We start from the raw sequence: 15038 nt of genomic DNA, 5'->3' as shown, positions 1-15038 counted from the left end.
TCCTGCTGAAAAATAAATGGTGCTTTGTTGGAGAAGAGATCCCTAATGGAAGGTATCAATTTTGGTTTCAGGACAGTTTCGATGTATCTTTTGGCATTCAGGATGCCAACAATCACTTGAATTCGGCCCACACCATCTGCAGACATACATGCCCAAATCGTAACATTTGTCGAGTTTTTTGTAGTTGCTTCAATGCAATCAGATGAAGTGCTTCACCTACTCTACGTCTCACGTATTTTCTACCATCACTACCAAAGAGCGATATTTTACTCTCATCGCTCCAGATTACTTGCTTCCATTGATTTTCTGACCATTTAATGTGTTCTTTTGCCCACTTAACTCGTTTTTCGCGTTGCTTTTGATTTAAATGTGGTTTTTTCCTTGTAATTCTAGCTTGTAGTCCAAATCCTAATAACCTTCTTCTTATTGTTCTTGAACTTACTGCAATACCCGCTGCATTCGTTTCACATCTAATGGCATAGATGAAATTTTTCTATCTTGAAGGCATAGTCGTTTCATTTTTCTATCGGCAGTAGCACTTGTGCATTTTTTTCAGCCTGATTTGGCATCCTGAATGCCAAAAAATACATTGAGACTGTCCTGAAACCTAAATTGATACCTTCCATCTGGATCTCTTCCCCAACAACACACCATTTATTTTTCTGCAGGATTTTGCTCCATGCCACACAGCAAAAGTATGCAAAGCATGGTTTCAAAGTAAAGGCATAGATATATTACCATCGCCAAGAAACAGCCCTGATCTCAATCCAATTGAAAATTTGTGGCGACGTTTAAAAATTTTTGTACGAAAAAACGTCCATCCAATAAAAGACTACTTATTGAAGCTATAATTGATTCTTGGCACCATGTGATTACGAAAGATGAACTCCAAACGCTCGTTCACTCGATGAAAAGACGCTGTGAAGCTGTCTTAAAAAATAAGGGTTATCCTACTAAGTATTGATTGTGTAAGCATCACTTTAAAAAAATGCAAATCTAATATAGATCTTACTATTAGTTGCATAACTTTTTTTGTAATACTGTATTTATTATTAAATTCTACATTAAATTATCTTCAATTTGATATATAAATGTTTGTATTTAAGTGAAAATTAATATATTCTACAAGCACACAAAGTTGAAAAACATGAAACTTTCAAAAAATGTCCACACTTTTGGCCACCACTGTATATATTTGCAATCTGGCATTCCCAATTGAAAGAATATTCAACATTGGTTCATTTTAGAAAAAAACTTTGGACAAATTTTAATAAAATTTAGTTTGAACATGGGTTGATATAATGCAAAAATCAAAATATGTTATAATGATTTGATATAATTTGAAAGTCATAATAGTACTGCATGATCATCCCTAGTTCTTATCAGAGTTTAAAGGAATAAAACAGTATTTGTTGAATATAACTACAAAAATATAGACTGTCTCTTTACTTACAGTTTTAGAGTCCTTAGTTTTTTTTTTTTTTTTTTTTTCAAAAATGAGGCAGTTAAGTATCTTCCAGGGCACTTGTTCAGTGATACTGTTTTCAAGACCTTGATGAATTTCAAAAAGCTATTGCATGTTTCAATTTCTCAGAGTGTTCCAAACATGCTCTATAAGATTTTCACTCTTGTGATCTGACTGGTCAATCCATCTCCTGATAATTTTTTAAGAATAGTCAACCAGATCTGTTTGATTATCCCAATCTCATTCCTATGGAGCATGTCTGATGATCTCTGAGGAAAGCTATTAGAACTTTCCGTACCATTTTGACCACCATCTAGAGCTTGAAACAGCTTTCCAGAACAAGTGGGACCATTTGCTACATGAAATTTCCAATTTTACTTCTATTCTGAAATCACAATGTAAGGCATAAAAGAGAGAGCCGTTAAAATTTTTTCTTTGATTCTGTAACTACTATTTCAAACCTGTCGTCTGTGATGAGTGTTGTGCACAATCAAGCTTTCCTATTATAACAGTTAAATGTTTATTCTTTTTATGTGTTATGTCATCCTATGTTGAAACCTAATTTCATCAAAATCTGTGCTGTAGTTCTGAATAAATTTCACAAAATCTGAAACATTTGAAGACTAGTATGCGTATATGCAGTACGACCTTGAAAATCCAGACTTCTGAAATCCGGAAATCTCTAAAATCCGAACTCATACGTCTACTTCGTCAGAAAAAAATTTCCAAAAAAAAAAAAATTCATTTCAAATACAAATTTTAATGCAAGAGCACAAAACCACAACTCTTCTCCAACAATGAAGAGGTAGGGGAGAGGAGTGAATGAAAGCTCATAGCTGATAAGGAAATTCGAGTCATTCTTATCAGCTCTGTATAGATAACAAAGAATATAAAGGGGAATCCCCTCAGGAGGAAGAATTCTTCCACCACCTTGTTTTTACCCCTTGTGAAGAAAGAAAACTGGTTCTTTCTTAACCTTGAAGCTTAGGAGGTGGAGACAAGCTCTTTCATTCCCCAACAAAAAAAAAAATTGTATCAGCTGGTACAGTCTAGTCCAGGGCTGATTGTGCTCCGGAAAAAATCCGGATTTCCGGATTTTTCGCTAGCAGTGATCCGGAAGTTTCCGGAGATCGAAGGTCCAGACGTTTCAAAAAATCATTGATCGCAAAAGTTTCCTAATATCAAATTTTCAAAGGTGGAACTTAAAAACACAAGTTATTTGTTTGTAAGGGAGAGCCAGATACTTTATAATATTCATGATTAATATTCATTTTTTATCAGTAAATAGTTATTATAATCATGAACTCAAGAAAGAAAGACATATTTGTAAATTTTAATTACTTCTCCTGGTCATCATAGGTATATGTAAATGGTATAGGTATGAGTAAAATTTTAAATATATTTTAAGTAAACCCAGAAATATTGAGAAAAAGGGAGAAAAAAAACTTGCTTAAATTTTTTTCTAATTTTTCAATTTAAACTGCTTTTTTTTTTTTTAACTCAAGAAATTTTCCGGAATTTTGACTTGGGCTCACAATCACCCCTGCTAGTCTAGAAGCATCTGTTTTAGTTATGAGTTGAAATTCAACTCACGTTTTAAGCCTATATTTTTAGTTTTAATTGCTAATATTATGTTATCTAAACGATCAATTATGGGGGGAAATGACGAAAGTTTGATTTTTAATGTCTCTTATTTATTATATAAAGAGTATATTTAAGTTAAAATTGACGGAGGTCTACACACGCACGTTTAATAGTGAAATCGGCCTGGCGAATTCGAAACTTTGATGATTCTATCAATTATTAGTAAGGTATCTGAAATCCGGAAATTTCGGAATTCCGAACCTTTCAAACCCCCAAGCAGTCCGGATTTTCGATGTTGCACTGTATATATACATATATTTGACAGTGTTACTCCTTTTACTGTAATAATTTGTAAATAGCACTTGATAATCTTAAAACTGTGCTTTCTGATATTTTTCTGTTATGAATTTTATTTGAACATATTTTGTATTTGTTATTAAAATGACATAAATTTTTAAAGTGTCTTAGATTTTATGTTCATCACCAATTTAAACTTGTTAAAAAAAAAGCCTTATTTGTGCTCTCAATTTTTTTTCTCATTATAGTTAAAAATGAATTCTATGCAATGATCACTGCACATTGTGCATGTGACCCTAGAACACCATGCTGGTCTTTTATATTTTCAGATCTTTTTGATTTTGTTGTCTTAATCCTATTCTTGTGCCATTTAAATCTGTTTTCTTGAATTTCTCTCGTTCCTGAATCTTTACAGTTTTAAAAAAATAGTTTGCTTACCTTTTAATTTGAAATCGATCTAAATAAAGAAAATTAATGTTTTTTTCCTCTCGTAATTTTTTAATCATAGTACTAGACCTTAACTAAGGTTACCCTTTAATTTATTTTCTTCTTAAATTTATTTTTCATTGACTTGATTTCAAATTAGACATTAGAGGGTTAATATTGATTTTTATTTCTGTGTATGCTAATGTCCAAGCAGTACACCATCTATAAATTATTAATGCACTATTGATTGCTAATTTCCATTATAACAATAAAAAAGTGAAATAATTTTTAAAATAATTGACATTTATTTTCTGTGAAAAGTGAATTGATGAATAATCTAAACAAAATTTAGATAATCTTATAGGTTATTATTAAAAAATGAAGTAGTAGTACTTATTTATTTTAGTTTCCCATTAGTAGCTAATTAATAATGAATTCTGAAGTGCAAAATGCTTTTTTCAATTTAAAGTAGGAAACCAAATTCTAAAGATGTGTAAAACATGTTTTATAATCATAGTAAGCATGTTTTAAAGTCATATATTTTATAATCATATTAGTATGTTTTATTATGTAATAAAAATTCCTTTTTTTATGTATGTATTATTAAAATTTTAATCTTTAAACTTTTTAGAAAAATAAAGAATTTGTCCCATCTATATTAGATTGAAGCGGGCTCAAAAGTTGATATTTTAGTAAAATGGGAAAGTTGTTTTTTTGTTTTTTTTTTCAATTGCTCAATTCCTCAAACCTTTAGAAACTTTGTTTCTAATTTTTCCTTTCTATCAACTAAGGATGTTCCAAACTTTTTTCGTTGAATAAATTCAAAGATTGAATTAAATCATGAAAAGTTGGAATTATTTACCAAATTATTGAGTTATATTATTTACCAAAGTAGTAAATTGATATGCATTTTTATTTTAACATTAGTAGAACATAGGTGTTTTTGTTAAATGTTATGTTAATTTGTCAGTCCTTGCTTCTGCTAAAAAAAAAATTAATGGTGCAACTGTTTTGAAGCTATATTACAATGTGTTTACATATAATTCATTTTGAAATCTAAGTATGCATTCTAATAAAGAGCTAGTTCTTGATAAAATCCATTTTTAAATAATTTTGTTGATACTTTGTTATGAAATCTTATTAAAGATTTCTTCTTTTTTCCCTTGTACAGTTATTTAAAACAAAATCATTTCTTTTGTTTTAATTTTTGTTCACTTTTCTTACCATGAAAATGCTTTTCCTTTCTTTATTCGATTCAGTGATTTTTATAAAGAATAATTTGAAAACATTTTAAGAAATAAATTTTGGAATGTAGCTCGATTCTTAGTACATTGTAAAGATTTGTTTTTATATTGTACCTTGTGATATGTTAACTTATTAAGGAATAGTTTCCACTTTTAATTCTACTTTTATTAATAAAATATGTGTTTTATGGATTTTAAATCTACATTTTAAAATTCTATTTAATTTTTAGTACTTTGATATAAAAAATATTTTCAGATCTTCTCTTTTGTAAAGATGATTCAAGTTTTTAATGTTTTTATTAAACTATTTTTAAATATTTCTATCTCTGATTTTGCTTTCATGTTTTGATGTTAATATAGGAGTTATGGGATTTTATAAAAAAAAAAAGCTTTAGTCAACAAAGAATAAATAGAGCTTCAAAGAATTTTTCTTTGTAGACTGATATTATGATCACATTCAAGATATATTTTGGATAGGCATACAGTCATGTTCATCTTTGACCTAAATAGTATTGATACCTTGTCACAAATAATTTGAACTACTATAAGTCATTTTTTGTTAATTAAATTGTTCTGATACAAATTTTACTTTAGGTACTTCAAGATTGATATTTATATTCTTAAATTAGTTCTACTCTACATAAAAGTTTAAAAGGTTACTAACTTGGAGAATGTTTTATAATTTTTATCTAAGAACCAAATACTAATATATTAACATAATATTTAGAAACTAGCTTTTTAGAATTATTTCTCAATAAAAATAAAAAGCAAACAGTACTAGTTTCTGTATGTGTAATTGGACAAACAGTAATGACTATATTCTATGTTACATTTCAGGGATCTGTTTAGAAGAAATTTGGGTCCGTTAATGGACCCTTCACAAAATATCTTTTCATAAAAACGGACCCTTCACAAAATAGTTTAACTTAAAAACGAACTCTTCACAAAATAATTTATCTTTTAATCGGACCCTTCACAAATTTTTTTATCTTCATTATTGTTTTGTTAATCGAATAAATCCTTCCCCAGAAGGGAGGGAAAGATAGACAAATGCAAACGAACTAAGTTTTGTCTTCGGCAGAAGCTCCTTCCTTTATTCGTCCGGAATGAATATTCTGCGTACAGCAGTATAGGCTAAATACCAAATATTTGTATGTTGCATCTCTAAAATAGTAGCAGCAATTGCTGTTTATTTTTTAAAATTTAATTTTTTTAATTATAATTTTACAGTGTTGAGCATAATCTTGTATGTCTTTACAATCTAAAAACTCTTTGAAAAAGTTTTTTTGCAATAACGGACTCTATTTGCACAAATTCACAAAAGCAGACCCTGATTGAAAGAATGTGACTTAACAATTATTTTATATTCACAAATTATGAGTAATTTTTTCAAAATTTTACAAAAACGAACCTTTCACAAAACTTCTGGACAGACCCCTGCATTTGCTGTACTCTATCACTTTGAGCTAAAAATAGTACTATAAACATGATGAAAATAATAACATATATATCCCCTCAGACAAGTAATTCCTTATTCTACTCATGAGTGTTGGGCATTTTGTTTATAAATTCAGGGTTCGTAGTTATTCCTGATTATCAGGATGAAAACTATTTTGTCCTGATATTCTGGATCTTTGTGCCTGTTCAGAACATCTAATTTTTTAATGAATACAAATGTGAATTTTGAAATAATAGACTTGAAGAATCAAAATATTTAGATTTTATGATTCAACACCTTTTTATTTTAATTAATAATGCTAGCAAAAATCACATTTGATAGTTCAAGCTTAAGGACTGTCCACTAATAGTATATATGGTTTAGAGATATAGATCCTGCAGGATTCCTTTTCTGAAAACTTTTTGGAATTTTATTAAAAGCCATTTGTCATTTTTTATTAAAGAAACTCATCCAATATGTATAGTACATTAACAAATTGTTATGGTGATAAAGTCAGATGTCATACTCTTATTTCCTATTTTTAGCAAATACTGTTACAAATCTTGTAGGAATGGAATTTTTTTAAGTTCACAGTAATTAATTTGTTTCTTTCATCTGATGTTAGAAATGATATTTTCCCATCAATATTATAGTAATCATATTATAGAATTTGTAAATACTAAATTGAGGGATCATTCCCTCTAAATTATTTCAGTATTAAAATATTCAGTGGCCTATTCATTGTTTTGTTTCAATATTATTAAAGCCTTATTTTAAAATTATTTGGTGAATAAAGTTGAGTACTACAATTTTTTTTAAAAAATTTTTTGTAGAAGGGAATATTACCTAGTTTATAATTGATTACATTTTAATTCAATAATGCTAAAAAAATGTCTATGTCTTTATCTCAAACTCTTATGAGTTCTTCACTGCTCAATTAATAAAATTAAGTTGGAAATTGTTAACATTTTCTGTTTTAAAGAATTTAATTCTGAAACTAAAAAAAAATTGACCTATTTTATTATTATTCATGATAAAATTTACCTTTATCATATTTAAGTAAAGCATATTATACTTTATTTAGTTTGTTTTTTGCCATTTTTGAAACAAAGTCTAATATATTTAAATAATTCCAAAAAATGTCCTGATTTTTTTTAAAGATTTTATCTTGATTTATTTTGGTTCACTATGAGGCCAATATTTTTTATTATATTGTAATTTGGTGTTAAATTTCCACTGATTTTCATCAACTCTTTTTGTGCGCACAATAAGTAGAGATTACTTACGTATAATTTTTAAGATTCTTTGCCTTTTATTCTTATATATATGTTTATATACATACATATATACATGCATACATATACAGTATAAAGTCCCATATGCGGGATTGTCGGAACTTCAACATGTGTCTGGAAAATGTTTTTTTCTGTGTCTTTTGTGGTAAATCAACATTAAAACGTGCTATTCAATAACGATTATAAATAGATAACTGATAATTAGTGTCAATCACACTAGCATTTTCTTGCAGATTGAATGACATTTATGAAACTATATATTTAATATGATAATGTATATTTATTAAAAAAATAATGAAAAGGAGCAAACAATAACTTTCTGTCTTGATGAATATAAAGTTTTTCTCTTTTTTCCCTGATGTTGTGAAGAATTATCAGCATAGATAATCAGACAGAAATAACATTAAAACAGGGGACAGATTTGAGTATTTTTTTAATAAAAACATCCATAATTTAAAGTGAAACTAATTTCATCTGCTGATGCTCTATTCAAACACTATTATATTCAGCTTTATTAGTATACATAGTTTATTTTTCTCCCCAAAGTTTGTTTTTCTATAACTTTTTACTGTTATTAAAACAGAATAAATGTATTTATCAGAGAAACAGCAAGAAGTAGTAAAAATTAGTCAGATTTAATTTTAAAAAATCTAAAACAAGGAACAGATTTGAGTATTTTTTTATAAAAACATCTATAATTTAGAGTGAAACAAATTTCGTCCTGCTGATGTTCTTCTCCAACACTATTATATTCAGCTTCATTAATATTCATAGTTTATTCTCCCAAAAGTTATTTTTTTTCAACAACTCTTTTTACTATTATTAAAACAGAATAAATGTAGCTTTCTGAGAAACAGCAAGAAGAAAAAGTAAAAAAATTTCTTTTACTAATACTTTTTTTTAAAAATCGCAAACGTAAAAAAAAAAAAAATTTTTTTCTCTTTTTAATAAAGGAAAAAAGTTAAGTTTCTTTAGACTTAAAACATCACTGGAAAATAGACGTTTTCAATAAACAGACGTCCAGAAATGGGACTTCATACCGTATATATATATATATATAATTAATTGAAATATGAATTTCACTTAATGCTTCAACACTCAATCGCCCATTAATAATTTTTTTTCTTCACTTAAATATCAATTTGTGTCACAATTTGTATAATTTATTTATTTTTTTTAACTCCTTCAGTACTGTTTTATTTAATATTGACAAAAGGATTCGGTTTTAATGTTATTCTTCAATTGTAACTACAACAACTTTCTTGAACAAACTTTCATATTAAAATTGAGCTGATACATCAATTGTAGAAGTAAGAGAAAGTATTTGTTAAATGAACAAAGTTGGCAACTAAAAATTTTTTATGTAATTTAGATGTTAGTCAAGCAGCATAGTGCTGTAAATTGTTCATGTTTTTCTTAGTTACTTGTGTAGTGAAAGCTCGACTATCCCAAAAGTGTGGGTACCAGCGAATTCCAGATAAACAAAAATTCCCAACACTTGGGTGCCAAGATTCTTAGTTTGTAAAATTCCCCTATTTTTCTTCATAGAAACAAACTATGTTTGAAAAGGATGCTTATAACAATCAAGAAAGAATAAACTAAAATAGTTGTCCCTAAAAAGTATTGAAAGTAACAAATTTAAAGAAACTGAATTAATAAGTAAGAAAAATACAATAGAGGAAGAATTTTTTTTTAATCAGTTATCTATTTTTATTATTTAATGTTGAAGGTCTTGGTGTTTCATATTACTGTGTTTTTAGGAAAAAATGCTAGTTCATGATAAAAACGTTAAAGAAAACTATTGTTAAATGAAAAAAACTGCATGAAGCAGAAAGAAAACAATAAAAAACTGAAGGTCAAAATAGCTAGTTATAGAAAAAATAGATAAATAAAAGACTTCCTAACAGCTATAAAAAAAAGCAAAAGATAAATTGCAAAAACTAAACTAAACTAGTAATTACTAAAACTGAATTTAAAGCTGAAAATATAATTTTCTTGCTTATTTTTTTGGATAATGTTTTAATATAAAAAATTTATTGCAGAACTGATTTTTAAAAAAAGAACCACCATTAAAAATGTTGATAAAACGAAAGTTTATGAGAAAAAAAATTATTCTTAAAACAAGACTAGAATGCTGAAAATCTGTTTTACATATTACCTTATTTTAGAGAAAGTTAAGAAAATAAAAAAGTTTTTTATTTAAATTAATTATTTAATTTAAATTGCTATGTGGGAAGCAGACAGAAAAATTATTTTTATTCAGTCCAAATCTACTTCTTATTTATTATGCTTGTTTTATTTTTTCTATAAGATATTACTGATTAAATGGTTATGAGTTTAATGAAGATAAATGCAAATAGGCACAAATCAAAACACCATACAACACAATCTTCATATTAATTTCTTTTCTTTTTTTTTCAATTCATATTCTCTCCCTTCTCTTACTAAGGTGGAGGAATTTGCATATTTTCTTGAAACTGGACCTGGTCTCAACATCGGTATTTTGCAGTGGGTGTACAAAAGTTCCAATTGTTTCTCTTTTTGCTAAAAAGATATTTTAAGAATTTTTTTTTTTTTTTTTTTTGAAATTCTGGTTTCTTAAGCTTTCCTATAGGTCAAGTTGGAGATAGCCAGGCTTTTACTGTGCTAAGAACAAGTAAATTTGCTTCTTATAGCCTCAATAGTTGTTTGACTGCTATAAACTATTAAATATTTGTATATGAATCGCTCAATTTACTGTTTTTCCATATTAAAATGTGTCCTGCATGTTGTGGCATCCTTCCTCTCAATAATGAATGGAATTTTTTATAGGGCATAATATCCTTTCTTTTTGTATATTTTAAGTGCTTCAATATTTTTTGAAAAGTGAATTACACTTCCTGTGAAGCGTTTTACAGATATATATGTCTAAATACTCATTTTATTAACTTTAATTTATTAACCTTTTACTATAAATTTTGGTGGAGTAGTTATTTTTCTCAAAATTTTTTCCCATTATTGAATAACAGGAAAGGATTTGTTGTAGAAAAAAGCAGTCAGGTCTCATCAACAATTAAATATGTGTTTTTGGAGTCAACATAAAGAACATGTGTTTGATTGTCACAACTTAATCTTTTATGTTTCATGCATATAAAATCATCAGTCAAAATAATGTTTTTATCTTGGATTTGTTACACAGTTCAGCTATTTTCATGCCTGATTTGTGTATCTATTCCTAAGCATTATTTTATTAGAAATTTCGTTCTATAATAGTATGTATAACTTCAAGAATATGCTTCTTTTTTTCTGCATTGTGTTAATGCAAATCTTAAAGGGAGACCATCAAATCATCTCACAGTGTCTAAGCAGGATATGAAAACTTTTTTATCAAAATAGTGATGGGCTTATTGATATAATTAGTTATGAAAAAAAGCTTGAAAAACAATTACATTTTTACAACATACATTTTTTTATTAAAAAAAAGTAGATGAAAACAACAGGAATTAAATCTACCACTGATTTTGAAAGGAGTTTGTTCCTAACCTACATTCAGCAGCAAGTTTTCTTATGAATATGTATATATAAGAAAACAATATCTCAGCAAGCAGAAAACTAAGACATCATGTACAAAACCTAGGTAACGTAATCTAAAATTTAAATCCTATGTGGAAAATATATGTTTCGATTGTTTTCTAGATTAATGGAAAGAGTAATTAACAACTGATTATTTCGAAAGACCCAAATATTATATTTTGAAATTAATGATTATGATATTAAATTATTTTTAATGCATTCTTCTTTAAAACCTTTAACTTTAATCTATTCAATAACTTTTCTCCTCTTCTGTTCAACTGTTTTTTTCTTCTTACCCATACAAAATTTTTATTAAATCTAAAACCTCAAATACTTAAATTTTTACATATAACTATTTATTTTTATTAAGAAAGTAAGCAAAAATTTATGCTTGAAGAATAAGTTTAGAATTCACAATTTTATATTTTTAACACAAACTAAAGTGAGAGAAATACCTCAGATACTTGAAATACCATAGATTGACTTTGTATGGCTAATATTTTACTAAGTATAAAGAATTAGAGGTGGAAAAAAATCTGAAAGAAATTAGTCACTAAATTCACATTTATATATATAATATGCATTAAATTCTTTTCTTCAGTTTTAATGCTCCTTAAAATATATCACACTACCCTCTATTATGCTTTAATTTCAGATATTGAAATCTGACAACTTAGTTACGAAAATATTTCTAAGTCATTTCTGCATGATATTAGTAAGTACTACATATAACATCCATTCTACCTTCTCTCTTTATATGTTCTTGTATGTTCCTATTTGTGTGCATGTTTTTATTTATTTATTTATTTTTTTTTTTGTATTTTTCTCTTGAATTTTTGTAATTTTTCCTTGATAGAACTTAATTTTCCAATCAGTTTATTTAGTTTTGGTGCTCATACTACTGTATTGATATGTTTTGCTTTGGCAATATTAATACAAACAATGCCCATGTAGGAAGCATTATGAGATATTTCATATTTCTAGAGGAACGGTTAAGGAACATTTGGAATACATGTTTACGCGAATGGACTTAGCTTGAAATGTGTGTTTAAGAAATGGACATAGTATTTTATTCTGTTTTTCAAACTTCTTTGTATGTATTGTTCATTTTTAAAAAATAAACTAATCCAAATTAATTTGTAATGTCTTATCTTCCTTTTCCATAACTCACTTAGTTCATTTTAGTAAATTAGTCTTTCATTCAAATGAAGTTTAAAGTCAACTGATATTTTGGGAAGTATTATAAATTTATTCATTGGTGCAATGAATATATAGCAGTGGTGTTATATATCTACTCCCATGTTTTCTTTTTCTTGATCGCTCATGTGATGTGAATGGGACTATCAAACTATCGTTCTATTTGGTATTCAATAAGATTTTCCGATCTCAAAATCATTTGTTATTCAATTAATGTTTTTGTGATAAGTTATATCTTCTTCTTAGTGAATTAAATTATTTCTTTCTTTCCTTTTATATTTACTTAAACAGTATCTTCATATCACATTATCACCATTTCTGTATAAAATAGAATTATACATATTGTTTTCTCTATTATGAAATATTTCATTTGTTATAACTATTATATAAAATTGCCATATGCTTATCTCTAATATATAAAGCAAAAATTGTTTTATTTTTGGAGGAAATGCATTCTATTTACAATTTTAAGTACCAAGAATTAAGGATTACAGTAACCATTTCAAGAAATTTACCTTTGCTTAAGGTCTCAAATCCCATTCTGTTATAGGTAGACTCTGACTTATGTTATTAAAGCCGTCAGTATTTAATATATAGTTTGCAGGCACTTGTAAATTTTTCTGTTTTAGACTAAGCCCATATTCAGAAACCTTGCTAATTTAGGTTAGAATAAGCACAATCTGAAACTAAACTTAAATCCGTGTTCAACGGTGATCATGCTTAAAAAGTGGCAACCTTGAACACTAAAATCTAGCATGGTCGGAGACATGACTAATCTCATTAAACCCAAAATGGATTATTATCAATTTCTAAACATTTTGCGAGTAGGAAATTGATTTTTTAGATTTCATTCAAGAAATAACTTTCGACTACATATTCAACTAACTGGTTTAGAAGAGATTAATATTTGAAAATGACTTGAAAATATTAAACTGTCTTATATGTTCTGATAAATAGGAGACTGTAAAACTTTAAATAAATTGATTTGCTTTAATATGTGAGGAAAACTATTAATAAATTTAATTTGCGTAATTTTAACAACTGTAGGAACTAAAATATTTAGGTATTATTAAGTATTTTTATGTTTCTACCATTTTGATCATACTAATAAATGCTGAATTTTCCTTCAAATTCTTTAAAAAAAATTTTATTCTTATGCATTATATTAGTTTTTGATAATATTTTTTAGGAATTTTTTACTACACACTCTTAACTAAAATTTTCTTTTTTTTTAACTTTACTTCTTGATTGAGGAATAAAATATTATTAAAATATCATTAGAATTTTATAATTAGAAGATGCTGAATTACTAATGAGATAAAATAAATAAAAGTTAACAGGACTGAGATGAAAAAAAATCATTCATTTTTAATTTATCATTTTCTCCATATAAATGTAATAAAATACATGAAAGAAATTTATATTATTAGTTACTGTATGTTAAAATTGTTACTTCATATTTTTAGAATCACCAAATCATGATAATTTATTTTGAACAAAGGTATTTTTAAAGGTGGGATAAACACTTTTTTGTTTAGTATGGGAAAGAAAATTAGTCTGTAGTAATTAACACAAATAAATGTAAATTAAAATACTTTCTCTTCGAAAATACAGTTTTTTTTAAGCGCTTATCTAAACTTGTACTAAAAATGCTGACAATACTAAAAATCAACCAATGTTCCATATAACAGATGTCTAAGTGTCTTATGCTTAAAACGTTTAACATTTTACTTTAAGACTTATCTCAGAGCAAGAAATAATAATTATCTGATTTTGAAAATTAGGAGAAAAAAATCATTTCTACAAAGTACATTTTGTGTAAAACTAATCCCAATTGTGTTAAATTAAGAAAAAAAGACATGCCTTCTGTAATAAGTCCGACACAAAGGAAACTTTCTCTCACAACCTGTTTACTGCAATCAATATTTTGTATTCTTTGTGGTTGATGAAAAAAAGAATACTACCTGAAACTGCTACATTTTAAATGTGTTTCTTTCAAATAATAAAAATATGCAAAAGCTGGGATAATCTTAGCTAAGTGAAAATATTTTATTTTCTAAAACCTTGCATATAAAATCAAGTCAATAAGAGAAGGATTTATTTAATTTTGTAAACTCTATTTTTATATATATATATATATATATTATATTTTTAATCAAAAACATAGAGAAAAAAACATTTATTTCGATTTCTAAAAAAAATAAGTCGCTTTATTATTTGATAATGATGTGTATATATTAAAAGCTAGTTTGCATTTGTCAATTTAAATTTTCAACAGTATTATCGGCTTTACTTTTTCTGTAAATGTTCTTGTCTAATTATTTTTTATTTTATTTTATCTCAATTTTTCCTTTCTAAAGTGAATCCTTCTTAAAAAATAATTATTATTTATAGTGTTTTGAGCAATAATTTTAACAGTACAACTAGATATTGTAAAATCATTACCTAGTTTTAATTTAATCATTATTATATGTTTAAAAAAGAAAATAAATGCAATTCATGTTTAAGGCATGATTATCTCACATTTAATTATTTAGAAA

At 26.7% G+C, this 15038-nt stretch overlaps 1 protein-coding gene across 1 annotated transcript in view; it reads left to right on the top strand.

Annotated features, from left to right (window-relative positions):
- The window catches only part of l(3)73Ah (polycomb group ring finger 3-like lethal (3) 73Ah), a 102372-nt gene that overhangs the window by 79315 nt on the left and 8019 nt on the right, over nt 1-15038 (top strand). Inside the window, exon 7 of the mRNA XM_087154921.1 lies at nt 11957-12016. Coding sequence (XP_087011047.1) covers nt 11957-12016 — 60 coding nt within the window. The remainder of the gene's footprint in view (nt 1-11956; nt 12017-15038) is intronic.

Source organism: Parasteatoda tepidariorum, chromosome 11 (genome assembly GCF_982258835.1).
Source record: "Parasteatoda tepidariorum strain Cologne lab strain chromosome 11, Ptep-v5.0, whole genome shotgun sequence".
Classification (NCBI taxonomy): domain Eukaryota; kingdom Metazoa; phylum Arthropoda; class Arachnida; order Araneae; family Theridiidae; genus Parasteatoda; species Parasteatoda tepidariorum.
Note: the sequence above shows the minus strand (reverse complement) of the source record. Positions and strands in the feature narration are given on the sequence as shown.